The sequence below is a fragment of the Lampetra fluviatilis genome, chromosome 19 (genome assembly GCF_964198595.1).
Source record: "Lampetra fluviatilis chromosome 19, kcLamFluv1.1, whole genome shotgun sequence".
NCBI lineage: Eukaryota > Metazoa > Chordata > Hyperoartia > Petromyzontiformes > Petromyzontidae > Lampetra > Lampetra fluviatilis.
This window is the reverse complement of record NC_136293.1, coordinates 9,215,536-9,233,562: the sequence shown is the minus strand read 5'-3', so window position 1 is coordinate 9,233,562 and position 18,027 is coordinate 9,215,536. Positions and strand designations below refer to the sequence as shown.

General features: G+C 50.5%; 1 protein-coding gene across 3 annotated transcripts in view; it reads right to left on the bottom strand.

Annotated features, from left to right (window-relative positions):
• Positions 1–18,027, bottom strand: part of GALNTL6 (polypeptide N-acetylgalactosaminyltransferase like 6) — a 259,772-nt gene that overhangs the window by 20,171 nt on the left and 221,574 nt on the right. For all 3 annotated transcript variants that reach the window (XM_078864976.1, XM_078864979.1, XM_078864978.1), the window contains exons 5-7: positions 17,598–17,783; positions 10,159–10,342; positions 3,685–3,802 (exon numbers count right to left, since the gene is read on the bottom strand). In XM_078864976.1, coding sequence (XP_078721102.1) covers positions 3,685–3,802; positions 10,159–10,342; positions 17,598–17,783 — 488 coding nt within the window. The remainder of the gene's footprint in view (positions 1–3,684; positions 3,803–10,158; positions 10,343–17,597; positions 17,784–18,027) is intronic.

The window sequence follows — 18,027 nt, the reverse complement described above, 5'->3', positions numbered from 1 at the left end:
CGTAAAAAGGCAATGCATACACGTGCTGTGAAGAAGGGCCATTGCTCCGAAACGTCGCCCTTATATATTATTTTCCCTTTAAGGCAGAGGCACTGAAGAATGTTGATTTAGATTTTGTTATTTGTGCTTGTGGACCACTTGCCACGCAAGAACAACATCACCAAATAATGCGTCTCATGACAAATCTATCGGGGTTACCTTGCAACTGCAAATATGCACAGTGATCAAGATCCTGGCTATGCACAATCGAGCTCTGGAAAACCACCGATCTTGTGGGCTTTCAGCCTGTCTCCCTCTGCCTCCCTCCATAAAACGAGTGGACCCAACTCTTCCAGTACAGCCCTTTGAGAAGCGGTCACACTCAGACGCTCGTATAGCATTGCATTGCATCATGCCTTCTGTGCACGGTGGGAATTTTGATCACAAGGGTCGCCGTGCCTTCGGTCGTCTTTTATCCATTTATGAAACGCACCGCACCCCGCCTCCACCCCCCCATTCATTTAAAATAAAACCACGGATCCGGCCCTTGAGACACCTGTGGCACGCGACAGCTCCGCTATCATTTTGCCACCTGCTCATTCTTTCATCTCCCTCCACTGTGTGCGGTGGATGAGTAGCGGCGGCAAGCACCATGGAGCGCAGCGATAACAAGTAGGCTGGGGCAGTACCAGCGGTTGGGCGCGACTGCGAGGGGAGATTAAGGCGGAAGCCAGCGGTGGCTTGCGGTCGTGTCATTGGCATGCGCGATCTGTCAAGAAACGAGTGGCGTGAGCTCAGCCCCAAGTGGGGCACAATGTGCGCATGTGAAGTGGGTGCGCGCACACGCACGCAACGACCACGACCGCCCGTCCATCTGACGTGCTGTGGGCACGAGCCCGTTTGATAACGCGCGTGGCACAAACGCGCATGAGGCCAAGATTCCCCGTATAGCTGTAAAAAAATATTGCCGGGGCACGGTGAAGCGGGAGGGCCGGCGAAGGCGGTGGGGATGTGTTGAGGTGGGGGCAGATTTCGCGTTGGACATTGCGAGAGGTCACGGTGGGTCGCGGCGGCAAACGGGCACGGCAAGAGAGTTGAAAAAATAGGAAACAAGGAAAGGCTCTCGCGAGAGCGTCGCTCCATTCAAAGCAACGGCACGATCATTCAGCGACTGCAGGGAAATGCTCGTGGAACAAGCAATCCCGCCGGTTGTGCACAACGCACATATCAAATAAAGCATAAATAAGTAAACTGGAAGGAAAAGAAAACAACGACGACGATGAAGCAAAAAAAAAAAACGACACGTGCCGAGAGAACCAGTTATTTATTTACGCTGCATTCACCTTGAGATGCATCAACAAAGATCCCTCGGCCAATTTGACACGAGCTGCCGGCAGAGCGGCTCGCAGACCCTGCACCCAGTGCCGGATGATCCTCGTAGCAAAAGTAGCTGCACATGCTACGGGCCCCGCACTTTCAAGGGCCCCGCGCTGAATGCTTTCAAGCTATCAATTCCGGTTTAGTGATTCTGCACTTGCTCTATTACTATAGTACTATACCACCTTCAACTTTTATGAACGACTGAGTGTTTAAGGTTAGCGATCTGTTGTATTAATTATCTGGCTGTATAGCAAATGAAAACATACAATTACTTTACCGTGCAAGTTAAAAAAATTGTGTTTAAATATTTGTATTGTTTTATTTAGGGCCCCTTTATAACATAATATGCTACAGGCCCCGCACTAGCTTGATTCAGCACTGCCTGCACCCCACGGCGTCGGTGGAAGAGGCGACGGCGGGCGACAGATTTTTGTGAACGGCGCTCAGAATTAACGTGCCAAGCCTCGCAATTCCGCCACCCCCACCCCCCCTACCCACCCACCCACCCTGAGCACCTCTTGGCCCCCGAAATTCCCCCTTAAATTCATGTGTCACATCTTAGCACGCGCGGTGACCAAGGAAGCGGAAAAAAAAAAAATCAAGGGAAAAGACGAGCCAGAGGGGGGGGGGAGAGAGAGAGAGAGGGATGTAGTGGCGGGGAAGGGGAGGGGGCGCAGAGAAGGGGGGGGGGGCAGCCGCAGAGAAGGTGTGGGAGTGAGAGGGAACGGGATAGAGGGATGGTGGCTTTCATTGCAGGTGCGGTGATTACATTTTTTTTTAAGTGGTCTCTGTGGCCACAAGACAGAAAGAACAGGATTAACATTCAGCTCCCCGACTCCCTTACTCCCGCTCTCTTGTCGTCCCTCAGTTTCCCCGTCCCTCACCCACTCAGCCCTTAACCAAGAATGAGGATGGATGTTGCCATTTGCAGCGCGATTTTTTTTTTATTTCAGACTGGGGAAGAAACAAATGTTGGGAGAGAATAGTGGAGCAAGGAATGATAGCGGTAACAAGACATATCTCTCTCCGAGGTGGAATTCACGCAAACCCACTCTGATCAATACCAATTTGGTTCTGGCACTAACTGCAAATCTAACCCTTGTAATCAATGTCGAGATCCTTTATGTGCGGTTCTTTTAGCGAAAAAATAAATATATATACACACACACCACGGATGTATAATACAACATTAGGATGCCGAGCAGAGCAGGCAATCCCAAGACGGAATTGCGATGCACATGATTTAGCGACACGGTCCCTCCAAGTTTCGAGAGGATAGTTCTGGTGCCAGGCATCGCTTCAAGAGAAAATACACACACGAGCATTATTTATTCAGGAAAGCCTCAATGAGTCTCAGGACTCCTCTATCAGGAGGGCCCCAGCTGCATTAGGGTGCTCTGCCAATTCCATTGCCGAGCGTATGAGGGACACACACTCAATATCCGCAGGTATTATCGAGTCGCGTACAATACGTGGTGGAGATTGTGGGTTGCGATGACAATGATTGTGGATTTGGCGGCGGTCATGATGGCGATCGTCATCAATTTGCATGTTTACGATTTGCTTCCCCAATGATTCAATGCAGTTTCACGGTTTCAGGGTCTTGATTTGTTTTAAATTCTATTTTGTCTCGTTTTTACCTCGCCGTTTGTGTCGCCTCTTTTTTCTTCCCCTGTCTCGTTTGCACGGTTTGTAATGTCAGCCTAAATGGAACATTTGCATAACATCTGCATACATTTTTTATAATAGCTTTACACACCTGATTCCATGCATGTAAGATGAGCACAGGAATTACGAATGATGAGTTTATGCTGCACAACACGACTAGTGTCAATCGACTGCAGGATGAAGGCCTCCCCCTTCCGTGTCGATCTTGGAGTCGTTTGACCACACATTACCACGCTGGTCAGCGCAGATTGGTGAAAGGGGCACCTAGGAAAGTGTCAGATCTCACTCGGTACTGATGCTAGCCGTGGCCAGGGATCGAACTTGGGTCGCAGGGTTCATAGCGCAGTGCGCCAAACCACTGCAACACCGAGCTGCCAATAAAAGCAGCCTGCCGATGATGATGGCGAGGATGACGCTCCGTTAATCACGATGAAAGCATGAAAATTACGACAGTTTTATGATGTATTTCCGTCGTTTGGCACGGTGTCCGCCGTTGTGCCGCACATCTGGAAGCTTCTTCGGGAACTCGGCTCCTGGCACGTTGAGCGAAACGTCGGACAGTAGTAATGTCGATGACAACAATGACATCTAAACCGACAACTAAGACAATGTGGTGGCAATGACAAAGGCGGTGATGACAAAGGCTTTTGTCTGCACCTTGAAGGAGATTTCGTACTGCTCCCCGCCCCAGATGTCCAGGCCCGGGTCGTAGGCTCCGAGCTCGTAAAACCAGCGGCGATCGATGGCAAACAGCCCACCGGCCATCACGGGGGACCTGCGCACGCCACGCATACCACGGCACAACGAGGCCAGGTCAGTCATCACGCCACGCGTACCACGGCACAACGAGCCCAGCGCAGACATCACGTCACAGCGTAGTAACCAGATCGCCCACCTCAACAAGGTGACAGGATTATATTTTGATTTAAAGCTTTCGTGACTGCAGGGATTCAGGGATGATTGCTTGTGTTGCAGTCGAAACGTCGTGAGAATTTTTTGTTGTTTTATATTTATATTATTTTATTATTTCTCTTCTACGTGACTTTACCGAAAGAATCAAGAAAATAAGGTGACAGGACCTCGCTGTCCACTAAGCTGCGGGTGCCCCATCACCCGCCATGGCAGGAGGGCTTTGATCCCTTGCCACGGCCAGAGAGGTGATCATCAGCCATGGCATAGCCACCCAATCACCCACGATCGTAGTTTTGTTGAGCTAGGTGAGAATGCAATAGACCGGCACAGTCTTGTCTGCAAGATAGACCCGGATCATTAATCTGCCAGGAAGGGGTGGCTGATTGCTATGTATTGTGATCCAAATTGAGTAATTTGCGGTTAATTTGCGAATTTGGCAAGTTTGGGCACTGACGCTGGCACGTAATGGGCTTCCCCTTGTGAACTACGTCAGGGGATCTTTAGAATGCACGCACCGCAAATCCGACAGCACGTCATGCTATCGGGGTGATTATTCCACACCGCAGTATTAACCAGGGCGTCCGCTGTCATTCGAACCGTGAACGTCCGGAGTGACTAGCGGCGAGCCGCAGTGCTGCCGCTGGGCCGCGTCGCCGCCCCTGTCGCGGTAAGAAGGCCGAGCGATTTGCACCATGGGGTCCTGTGACATGTCTGGCCCTGGTAACCCATTGATGGCGACTGGGGTAGTAAATTAGAGTTCATAATCTATTTCGATTTAAAGCTTTCGTGACTGCAGGGATTCATCTTCTTGGTTCTTTCGGTAAAGTCACGTGACTTTACCGAAAGAACCAAGAAGATTCATAATCTATGTTAATAATTTGCGCCTATCGTCAAAACAAAAAATAATCAATGGCAAGCTGGGGCGCAGCGACGTCGCGATGCGCAGCAGATGCTATCGTTCCCGAGGTCCAAAGAGCCGGACGAAGGCACCCTTAACGTCATTAGGGTTTGGCGTTAATGCCCGAGGCTCAGAGGAGCCGGCCGAGGCACATTTAGGATTCCCACGTGTGAGTGTGAAATTGCCCAAAGGCTGAGAAAGGGTTAACGATAAAAAAAAGTCTTGTGCTTCAGTGTTAATGCTCGAGGCTCATGAAGCCAGAACAAGACGCATATATGATTTTCAGAGTTTAGTATTAATGCCCGAGGCTCACAGAGACAGACCGAGGCACATTTAGGATTCTCAGCAATCATTCTTTATGCTTAAGGCTCACAATTCATTATATTGAGAGGAGCATAGGTTGCGGGGAATCACCGCCTACCTAGCATGTAATGAGGCTTTGCCGAGTCTTCAGGACTACGCTGCAGTGTTCGACATGAAAGTCCAGTACCCAAAGAGACCCCCGCATACATAAGGTAATGAATCCTCAACTTCCTGGACAGACAGATTCAACAATGCATTGCTGAACTATCATCTCCCCCGTCACCTTGCAGCCCACACCTGAAATACCTGGGATACACATCCAGGTACTCGCGAAGCTCACACCTGCTTAGCTACTAAATCAGACGCGGTCAGGCGCGTGCAGGGTGATTTAGCCGTGAGCATTTGGAGTTGGCGATGCTTGATGAATACACACGTCAAGACGATGACACGTATAAAGCTGACGATTTAATAATGACGATGATGTAGGTGGCCGTGGTGATGATGGGAAAAAACAGTACATTCGTCTTTACGTGTCGATTATGTTTGATTAAGTGTGCTAATTAATTTGCGTGCAGGATTCGTCGCCTTCCGTTTCAAATCATTAATGCGGTCAATCATCCAGAATTAATTCTGACAGGCGACTGTCAGACACCTCTGCCTGGGGTCTTGGTGCGTGAGATCAGGCATCAGCAGGGACGGAAGCCAAGCAGTAAAAGGTGGCCGTTCCGAAAATAACATATACACTCACGTGCTAACAGAGTGTGGGCAGATGGGGGGGGGGGGGGGGGGGGGAGTAAATAAAACTAACTTGGGAAATATAAATAAAATAAAAAAGAAGCTGAATTGAAATCAAACTTGCCCTTTCTGAGCGTGAAGGAAAAAATGCTATCGTGGGTCCTGCTTAAATGATTTTCCTTTCTGCCAAAATGCCTCGGACAAAACAAAAACCAAAGGAGCCAACCGTGCAAAACGGAACAAGCTACCTGCCGCACAAAATCATTTATCTTGCTTCCATTTCTTTTTCTCTTTGGTATTTTCAAACTAAATTCAACTCCTGGGCAAGAGCAAGGGCATTCTGTTTACACAACATGACACGCCACACACCCGGCTCAAGAGTACACAGCTGAGCACGGGCCCCCTGCGCTACGTGCTCCCACACGGCCGGTGCAAAACACAAAAGATCCCGCACAGGTAGGCAATGCGGGCTGCTGGGGCACGTGCTGTCAGCGAGCATCAGCACCGATGAAGGCCGTGCCACGGCGCGCGAGGGGGGTGGGTGGCCAGCACCACTCCCGGCCGCTTTTTGTCTTCCCAGCGCTGATATTCGCCGAAGTTTCGGGAGACCCAGGACCGGTTCATATATATTCGCCACAGATGTCGGCCGTGATCCAGAATCGAACTTGGGTCGCCAGGTTCGTAGCGCTCGGTGCTAACCAATATGCTACTACTGCCCCCCATGCAGTAGTGCACATGACACACACACGCAGCGTTCGTGCATACAGAGATCCAGCGTTGGGGTTAAAACAAAATAGTTCTCGTTTATTCCACCCTCCCCCCACCCCCCCAATGTTATTCAAATTGTGCTCCTGATGTTACATCACGAGATGATAAAATTTACATTCAGAACAATCGCAGAGAGCAATGCACCGCCGTGTTTCCTCCCACGTAAAGCCAAGACAAGTGGCCATATATCGTAAAAGCTTAATTGCCCTCATTATTAAGCGAGACGTGTACCGTAGAGCAACAAAGGTCCGTGGACTGGTAGCGTGGACCTAAACCGCGGTGATCCCCCTGCGTCAGGGGTGGACCAACGCCGGCTCGCCAGTCCCAGGATGCGGCTCTCCGGCAGTGCGGCTCGGCCGAGACGCGGCGATAACGTTCCACTTTTCAAAGCAACCTCATGCGAGACGGGCAGGAAATAAAAAATAAATCTGTGGAAGCGCGAGTGGCCTGGGGCAACTCCTCGCTTGCAGGCCCCGGCAGAGCCCAGATCACGAGCACTCCCGTGGGCGCTCCCGCAGATTTCTGAACTCAAAATCTCTACAAACCAGGACGAGCGAACCGGCTGAGTGACCGCTCCCACGTCACCCGCTCAGCCCATACAAGCGCATGCGCCCTCAGCTTCTCTCCATCACTCGCACCAAACATATATATGTATATATATAAAGTTGGAGCGCTTGTTCCGTGCAGATGCACGATGGGTAAAGTCGTCGGTATCTTGCGGCCCTCAGCCGCATGAAGATCTTAGCGTGCCGCTTTAAGGGTCAGGAGGTTTTTCTCCGGGTCCCCTGGTTTCTGCCGCAGTGGCTAGGAGATGTTAACTACCTGGCCTGATATGCAGCAGGTCGTGGGTTCGATCCCCCACCCTAACGCCTGCTTTAATATCTGGAGTTTGCATGTTCTCTCGTTTGTCCCGTGCAATTTTTCTCTGGATCCTCCGGGTTTTCCCTCCACATTTATGATCAACATCACCCGTTGAAGAGTTTTGGCTGCGATACATTACCACGTGATAAGCCACTTCGTTGCGCTATCATTTGTGGCCAGGTCACTTCTGAAAAAAAGAGCTATATAGCTCAGTGGGGCCTTACCTGGGTTAAAACAAGGAAATAAATAAGTAAAAATTTTCGTCATTTAGTTTTTTCTTTGACGAGTTTGGCTGCCCCATCACGAACGTGAACCCACTCTGCAGTGCGTACCTGATTCTGGGAGTTGCTTTTCCGATTGTCACTCTCCTAAGTTCCCCCGTGCAGAAACGAGTACCAATTTTGACGAAATGTCAGGATTCGTGCATTACCAGTGTGGCTATGGCTATGGTTACATTTGCAGTCAGTCACAGGCTTTGTATGAGCGCTATAGCATTGGGCACGAGCGTTTGAATAGTCGGCTAAATGCTGGGTTACAGTTACTGACAGCATTAACGACAGTGTTTGGGATTAGCATCATAAAGTGAGCATTAATGTTGTGGGCAGACGCTGGGGTACAGTTGAAGTATTGGAAAATGACGGCAGGAAACTCCTTGACGGGAACACACTTCTTTTATTAAATCTTGACTTGTAACAATACAACGCGTGGCCTCTCTTCTTCACAATGCGGTCACCATACAACGGTACAACTCGTGACCTCTTCTTCTTCACCCTACGCTTCTCTTGACTCTCTGGATTCTGTGCTGCTGGCTCTCTGTGCCTCGTGTAGACTCCGCGCCTCGGCTACACTCTTCTCTCGCCTCGTGTAGACTCTGCGCCTCTGCTACACTCTCCACTCGCCTCGTGTAGACTTTGCATCTCTCTCTCTGGCTACACCGTATGCATACTCGGCTCGTGTAGACCTTCCTCTCTCTCTGGCTACACCGTATGCATACTCGGCTCGTGTAGACCGTTCTCTCTCTCTGGCTACACACTTACATTACTCAGCTCGTGTAGACCGTTCTCTCTCGCTGGCTACACACTATACATTACTCAGCTCGTGTAGACCGTTCTCTCTCGCTGGCTACACACTATACATTACTCAGCTCGTGTAGACCGTTCTCTCTCGCTGGCTACACACTTATACCTTACTCTCCTCTATTCTCCATTACTCTCCTCTACTCTCCATTACTCTCCTCTACTCTCCCTTACTCTCCTCTCCGGGCTCTATCTCTGCACCTTCGTCTTCATTCTTAGATGGTTCCACTTCTGCCCCCTGCTCCTCTGTGCATCACCTTATATACCTCTTCTTCCCGGGAGACGGAGCGGATGCGGACCTCAACGTCGGCACCGCTCCTCAGTTACCCAATCCCCACGCGCTATCCCTACGATCCGGTTCCGCTCAGCGCGTGTTTCCACTCCCCGACCAATCACACCGCGCTGCTACCCGATCACTCCCTCTGGGCGCGTCACCGGCACACAGCCAATCAGCAGCACTACCCCCACCCGCGCACTGACGCCTGCTCCTCCCCGTCAGCGCGTGTCACCACACACACACCCGTACATACGCGCTGGCACACGACATATACACCCAGCGCGTATCACCACTACACAGTTATGGCAAGGATGATAAGGATTGGGATTAGTATGGGTGTTGTGGGTAGATACTGGGACACAGTTATTGCCAGGATTATTAGCCTGAGAGCCATAGTTAGCATTAGTGTCAAGGTTAGACAGCTGGGTTAGAGTTATTGCCAGGATTAGTATGAGTGTTGGGATTAGCACCACAGTATTAGCATTAGTGTCATGGGTAGACACTCGGGCACGGTTATTTCTAGGATTAGTTTTAGTGTTGGGAATAGAGGCATCGTTTCTATTATTGGCACGGTTAGAGCCCAGGATTTGTATGAGTGTTGGAATTACCATCATCATTTCCCGGTATTCCAAGACAGTCTGCTCCGTGAGTACTAACCAGGCTCAATACAGTTGCGCTGTGTAGCCCTGTGTGTTGTACGTACGCGTACGTACGTACGAACTTCTTTCGCACCGCACGTAGCCAACGGCGTTCATCGGAGGTCGCGCAAAGTTCGACGCTTCGCTCGACGCGCCGGGAGCTTCTCCGGGGAACAGAAGCTCCGGGCGCGCGGTGCCAAGCGTCGTTGCGTCGAGCCCAACAGCACGCGGAAACGAACCGCGCGACCGCCTCGGAGGGCGTGCGCAACCCCCGCTCGACTTCCAGGACCCAGGGGAACCGGTGGGGTGCTCGCTCTGAGCGAATTCAAGTCGAAGGCGGGCCGAGGCTGCTCACGTCAGAGTTCGGGGGTCCGGTGTTCGGGTTGAGACTAGGATTTGGATTGTCCACCTTCGATGGGCGATAAAACCCAAGACACATCGAGGGGAGGGTGAACATCTTGCACCACCGATTGGTGGGGAGAGCGACCTTTAAATGCGTCGTGCCGAGTGGCGCGTGCTATTGTCGTTATCATTACGCAACTGACAAACAAAAACGGCACTTCATAGTCCGGGGATGACGTGCGGATGTCCCTGGACGGCGACCTCAGAAAGACAACAAACCTGGGAAAACCAGGACAGGTGGCACCGCCGGCCGAGACTCACTCGAAGGGATCGCTGGGGTCTGGCCGCTGGAGTTCCGTGGGGATGGGGATGCGCTTGTAGTACATCTCCCAGTCGAAGGCACCGCGCATGGCATCCCCCGCCTGCGTCTCGTAGCCAAAGTGGTCGTGGTTGATGACGTCGATCATGGGGCACACGACCGTGCGCCGGTCCTTGGCAATGCGGTCTGCAGGGTAAAAAAAAACACAAATAACCACACAGGTAAGACAAATGGTTGGATAAAGAAAGGATGGTCCAAAATTCCACTGCTAGACTTTGCACATCGCACTGATATTCCGAGCGCTTCACTGGCTCCCAATACAAACCCGGATACATTTCAAGATTTTCCGTGGGCCGACCCCTGACTGCCTGCCTGTCCCCTCTCATCTCACTCTACTCCCCTCCACGCACTCTCCTACCTCTCATCTCACTCTACTCCCCTCTACACTCTCTCCTACCTCTCCCATTTCATTTACTGTAACTCTATTCCCATCCACCCCACCCTCCTACCTCTCCCATCTCACTCTACTCCCCTCCACACACTCTCCTACCTCTCATCTCACATCTCATTCCACTCCCCTCTACACTCTCTCCTACCTCTCATATTTCATATACTGTAACTCTGTTCTCATCCACCGACCCTCCTACCTCTCCCCTCTCATCTCACTCTACTCCCCTCCACGCACTCTCCTACCTCTCCTCTGTCATCTCACTCCACTCCCCTCTACACTCTCTCCTACCTCTCATATTTCATATACGGTAACTCTATTCCCATCCACCCACCCTCCTACCTCTCCCCTCTCATCTCACTCTTCTCCCTTCCACGTACTCTCCTACCTCTCATCTCACTATTCTCCTCTCCACTCTCCGACCACATTGCCTGGCAAGGTGGGCGACCCGCACGCTCGGCAACCCCAACTCTGCGTGATCCGCCAACCCCCCCAATCCCCGCACCCCTTCACGTCGGAGACACTCGCAAACACGCATTCTTGCCGCCGCCGGCGGCAGCGTCTCGTTGAAAAACCAATCGCGCGCCGGAGACACAGTGCTAATTATTAATTGGACGCGGTTATTTACATTTTTATGCATTCGCTCGTGCCCATCGATTTCCCTAACCGTTTTTCGATTTAAAGCTTTCGTGACTGCAGGGATTCATATTCTTGGTTCTTTCGGTAAAGTCACGTAGAAGGGAAATAAAAAAATAATAAAAATAAAACATTATAAAATAAAATTCTCACGACGTTTCGGCCACAACGCAAGCAGCCGTCCTCAGGTGAAGAAACAGAGCTGTCGGAAAGACAGCGTCCTAATGGCCCCTAACCATGCCAGAAACGTGCGACGGCTTCTGCCCACGAGCGCCTCGCTCTGTGGCGAGGCACGGGCGGAGACGTGGGGGTCACGCCACTCACAGACAGCGCCCGCGTCGCAATCTACACCGCTTGTTTGTCCAACGCATTCTATTGAAACGACATTTATTAATTTTCATTCATATTTTTTCGCTATATAGCGACCTGGCCACAAATGATTGGTTAACGAAGTGGCTCGTCACGTATAAATTTATAGCAGACAAATACTCTGAGCGCGTGTTTCTAAATGTGGACGGAAAAACCGGAGGACCCGGAGAAAGATCCACGCATCTAAGGGGAGAGACACGCAAACTCCAAATATGCAGGCGTCAGGGTAGGTTTCGAACCCACGACCTCCTGCGTACCAGGCGAGGCAATTAACATCTCGCCACCGTGGCGCATTGATGGCTGTGTCAATGCTGCATCCGCACGGCGGCACCCACGCAAAATTCACGTGCCGGAGAAATTTCTATTTTTCATGCATTGCGGTGTCTCATTTACCAACGAGGGAGGGGGCAGCAAATGTGTTTTAGCAGCTTTGTCGAGACGCGGGGGCAAACCAGAATATATGCGGAGAGCCACGCGTCGCTGCAAGGCATTTTAATACTTCTAAAAATATATATATCAGCGTAAACGATCATCTTTTAACAGAGAATGTCTACATCAGTGGACACCGCCGGGTGAAATAAAGCTCCGGTCGATTTTAAGTAATTGTTAAGTTGAATAAAAAAAAGTGAAAAGCGATTAGTCCGTTTCATTAATTGGACTGTGCCTTGGCAAGCGGCTTTTATCGAGCGCATTCATTTTTTTTGACAGTGGGGCTTGAGGATACGGTGAGACGCAGTGTGACATATTGGGGATACAGTGAGACACGGTGAGACACAGAGAGACACAGTGAGACACGGTGAGACACGGTGAGACATGGTGAGGCACAGTGAGACACGGTGGGGACACAGTTCGACATAGAGAGACACACTGGGGACACAGAGAGACACGGTGGAGACACAGTGAGACATAGTGGGGATACAGTGAGACACAGTGAGACATGGTGAGACACGGTGAGGCACAGTGATACACGGTGGGGACACAGTTCGATATAGAGAGACACACTGGGGACACAGTGAGACACAGTGAGCGTGTCCCCACCGCGAGAGACACGGTGGGGACACGGTGGAGAGACGGGGACGTGGGCCCCCGTCGCTTCTGTCTGGTGGCCACAGCGGGGCTCCGTGCGGCTCTGGACGGGGTGTTCCATCCAACAGCAGCTGTTCCAAAACGCATCTCCCCAGCCGTAGGAACATCTCCCTTCGGGCGGAACGGACTGCGGCGGGCGATCTGTCATCTCTGGTCAGCACTCTCACCCTCTGCTTGGTGTGTGTGTTTTTTTTTTCAGTCGCACGTTTGTTTGCGTTCATTTCTTTCCTGTCTTTGAGGACCTCTCGCTAAAAACGTTCGTGCGAATGATGATTACTGTTATTGTTGTTGTATGTGTGTGTGTTTTATGTAATGCGGGCCTGCAACGATCGATTTGTCAATTAAAAGTCGATTCCTATGCCGTACGAGACGTGCATCGTGTCATGCGTGTGAGGATTGATTGTTTTACGATTCATGCAAATTAAATGCAAATGATAATGCTCATGGTACATTTAGCCTAATGCGGTAAACACAACTACACTAATGAGAGAGAGAGAGAGAGAGAAAAACAACTACAATAAATGATATAAATTGTGGAGTAAAACTGAGAATACAATTAGAAACAATTCCTGAATGTATTCACGATCCCAAATTGTGCCAACAGAATCACCGGGGGGAGGGTGAGAGGAAGCGGCGGTGAGTCTTTAAAACCCGAGTATTATTTCCATAATGAGCCAAGAACGTCTGTTTGTGTGTAACGCGCGTGACGTCACTCCACATGCCGCACCCCCCCCCCCCCGTCATTATTAATATGCATGAGCGGGTGGTTTTTTTACAGAAAATTTTTTTTACGGAAATATTTTTTTTCGCAAATTCGCTTTAAGTTTGACGTTTCTTTATTGAAAGTGAATCTAATAAATTATTCTACGCAGCAACAAAGTCGATTTGGTGTCCTATTTATTTCTTCAGCACTTGAGACAAAAGGTAAGTCTAATTTATGCTTCTACATTATGGTAAAATAGACATTTCTCGGTGATTTTCCAGATATTGTATCGATTTCCAATTTATTTCAACCCCAGCGACCGAAAGCAGAAGAGAATAAAGTATCAGAGCAGTGAATTTGAACAAATTGAAGGTCAGTTATATACAGTGCTACAGTGACATGAAGTGAGGTGTTTTATGATGTAGTTTCGTGCAAGAATCACTGCCATTAATGCAGTGCTACAGTGAACTGCAGTGAAGTGTTTGCTCACGTACTTTTGTACAAGATTCACTGACATAAAATTTACACAAGATACAACTATACTTCGCTCAATTTTTTCTTAAATATTACAGCTTCCGTCCCGGGACGGCCAAAGCAGCTGCTATTGTATAATAAGTAAGTTGTAAACATTTATCCGGTCATCCTTGCAGCTACTTTTGGCTCGCCATCGAACAAAGACGGCCACCGCATCGCGCGGCGCTTGCAGATGCGCTTCTGCGGCCGTCTGGAACGCTCTTCCTTTCCGATATTATGAAGCCACTGTGAGCCCACTTCCGCGATTGTTTCTTGCTGTGGTTGTCCCACCTGATGACGGACGCTTGTGTTGCGCCCGAAACGTCGTGATTTAATTGATTTTATTTTCTACCTACGTGACTTTACCGAAAGAACCAAAGAGTATGGATCCCTGCAGTCACGAAAACTTCAAATCTAGATTTTCCACTGGGAGCTGCGCACTTTAAAGTCATCTGGATTGAAAACTAATTTCGTTAGAACTGCTCTTTGAGTTTAGTTTGTTGTCCTTCCCCCCGCACCTCTGATGAGCACGATTGGCTACGTACGGTGTGAAAGATGTTCAACGTACACGCATCCACTGATGGACGATGAAGGCCTCGCCATGCCACTCTGAGCCTGGAAGTCGTTCGACCAGACATCCCCGGACCTGCCATCGTGCGCTTAGCGAAGGGGGGAGCCAGGAATGGTTCAGATATCTTCTTGGTTCTTTCGGTAAAGTCACGTAGAATGGAAATAATAAAATAATAAAAATAAAACATAATAAAATAATTCTCACGTCGTTTCGGCCACAACGCAAGCAGCCGTCCTCAGGTGGAGAACAGGTCTGTCAAGAAGACAGAGTCTGAATGACAAGCCCCAGGCTTGGAGCGACTATTTAAGCTGGGTTGGAGGGGCGAAGAGCGCCTTGACAAAGGAATTTGCATATCAAGAGGAATTTAGCATATTTATGGGAAATGCAGATATGCGATCCATCCCAGCTTAAATAGTCGCTCCAAGCCTGGGGTGTGTCATCTCGACAGACCTGTTCTCCACCTGAGGACGGCTGCTTGCGTTGTGGCCGAAACGTCGTGAGAATTATTTTATTATGTTTTATTTTTATTATTTTATTATTTCCATTCTACGTGACTTTACCAAAAGAACCAAGAAGATGAATCCCTGCAGTCACGAAAGCTTTAAATCGAGGTTCAGATATCGCTCGCTTCGGACGCCAGCCGTGGCTAGCGCGATGGAGGAAGCGCTCTCAGCGAGCACCGACTGAGGCTGTCATCACAGCCTTATGTTCATCTCCCCCCCGTAGTTTTCTTGGGCCACGTTGAATTGGAGTCTAATTCCAGCTGGGGCTAATTGCTACTGGCCAATGGCCAGAAATGTATGCTGAATGGGCTTACCAAGCAACAGCGCAAAGCTCCCTGTGGACAAAGACAAAATGATACCCCATATAGCCTCAACTGACTGTTGGGGAAAGTGCTGTTCACGAGCACCAATGAAGGCCGGCACGGCACACCACACGAGGGGGTCGGTGGGCAGCACCACGCTCGGCTACCTTTGTCTCCCAAGCGGCGGTGTTTACACATCGCACCAGGTACTCATTTGAGGCTGAGTCGACCTAGGGGAAGCCCACTAGTGTTTCAGTTAATCGTCACTGACGTTTGGCCGTGAGCGGGAATCGAACTCGGGCCGCCGGGATCGTAGCGCAGCGTGCAAACCGCCACATCACCATTCCCCTGTGGACTCTCGCGCGTGCACACACACACACACGCGAGAGTTGCAAAGGGAAGGCTCGTGACATCACAAGTCAGCCAGCGGCAGTGGTCAGCAGGGCCCCACCAGCAGGCATGTGTGTCACGATCGCAGTTCGAAAAAGAAAAACGACAAAGCGAGAGCCGTCCCATTGGCCGAGCCGTATTGCTCAGCGTCGCGCCTCCAAGCGGAGCGCGACCAGCAGGTGAATATATAAATAAGCTCAAGTGAACATTAAAATTTGATCTTAACGCCCATTTTGAAAATTCCGTCGGATAAAGCTTTCAAAATGCCTTCACGTGACAACAATCTGTAAATATCCTTATTGCTATTATTATTTTTGACAGCCATCGATCGTTTCAGAACGTGGGTAGAACAAAAACTTTCCGCCGGGGTGAACGCGCCGCTCGTGTGCGATAGATACGAAGGCGCCGCTTGCGTACGCGTGATTTATGCTGAACGGGGACGCGGCTAAGAAGACGTGACGGACCTGGGAAGAGCGAGGACTCGCGAAACTCGCACGTCGGGGGTAGGGGGGGGCTGGGACGCCTAGCCCCCCCCCCTCGCCCCCCCCACCGCCCCCCCCCCCAAAATAACAATTAGTCATATTCATATTCTTAGGTTTTTTCGGTAAAGTCACGTAGGTAAAAACATTAAAAAGTAAAATAACAAAGGCTCAGCCTTTGTTATGCAGTCTATTCTTAGTCTCAAGCCTCACCTTACCATATTAATAATAAGTATGCGGCCCTTGCCCCACCACCTTCTCCAACCATTATATAAACGCAGTGGTAACTCCTGCAATCTCTCATTCACTTGATACAGCTGTCGTGGCTGTGACGGTACCACCTGAAGACGGAAGCTTGTGTTGCCTCCGAAACGTCGTGATTTTTATTTTATTTTTATTTTTAATGTTTTTACCTACGTGACTTTACCGAAAAAACCTAAGAATATGAATCATTGCAGTCACGAAAGCTTCAAATCTAGAATTAGTCATATTAACATTACGCATTCGCGCTGGTGATCGTCAGCGATGCGATGGGGCGTCATTCACGGTGGGAACTGCGGCGCAACGCGAGCTGGGCAGCAACAACAAAGCGGAGCGGCCACTGACGCTACCGACAGAAATATGGCTTTTGTTCGTCGTCCGTGTTTTTGGGGGGGGTTTCACAATTGCATTTTTAAACAAAAGAAAAGACCATTTAAAGCAACTCGGGCACCTCCTGAAGCGGTTGATTGCGTAATAATTAGTGTCTCGCGCAATCAGTGTCTCGTGGTGCACGGTCGGTTGTTGTTGTTCAAATCTCGGGTGCGTTTACGTGCGAGGTTTTTTGGGGCGCGTCAGCGCACGGCACCTCTGATTTCCCCGAGCCCAGCCCAGCTGTGTTTCCACGGACGGGTGCATAAAACAGCTCAAAAGTTAAAGCCTGGTTTAGTTTATTTTATTTTATTTCAAGTGGCACAAGTTTAAGGGGGTGTGAGAAATACTTACGATGTTTCAAGCGAACACCATCTTTAAGACTTTCAAGCACGGCCTTCCCTTGCCTACCTCTCCCCTCCGCACACTCTTGTGTCGGGTCACTCGCTGGTCCGTGCTGTCTACTCACTCCCCTGCCACGGTTGAAATCCAGGCTCAACAGCACTTCCTTTAATCGTCGGCGTATGACCAACGACCACAGCCGCACACTGAAGAGTTTTTTTTTATTTCCCATTGGCGCATCAGGTATCCGCATCTGCCGTGGGCTGTTTGGATGCGGTTTAGGGTGGACCGTGAGCTTCGTGGAACATCAAACCCCAGGGATCTTCGGCTCGGGTGCACAGTGGGAAAGAGATCACCGAGAGCTGCACCGCACCCGGCATCGGCAGGACGTCGCTTCTCCTCCCAGACCCCCCCCCCCCCCGCTAACCCCCGACCCCACCTCCGCCCCCCGACCTCCGCCCGATCTCACCGAGCAGCGGCGGGAGCCAGTTGACGTTGGCCTCGCAGTGCGAGTCGAGGAACGTGAGGACGTCTCCGTGAGCCGCGGCCGCCCCCAGGAGGCGCGTGCGGATGAGGCCCTCGCGGCGCGAGGTGCGCACGATGCGCACCACGGGGAAGCGTGACATGTACTGCTCCAGCTGCCCCTTCAGGTGTTCTATACGCACACGCAGCAGCAGCAGCAGCAGCGACAACAAACGAATACGTTACTCATTGCACACAGGGTGCTTGCCACAAATGAACCGCGGTACCTTGCTGACCTCGTCAAAGGGGCATTAACCGGCACGCAAAGTCCGGTCGGCTTTTGGCGAACCGTCGGAAAAAGACGGTCGCCGCATCGCGCGCTTTCAGATGTGCTGCTTCTGCGGCCGTCTGGAACGCTCTTCCTTCCAATATTAGGA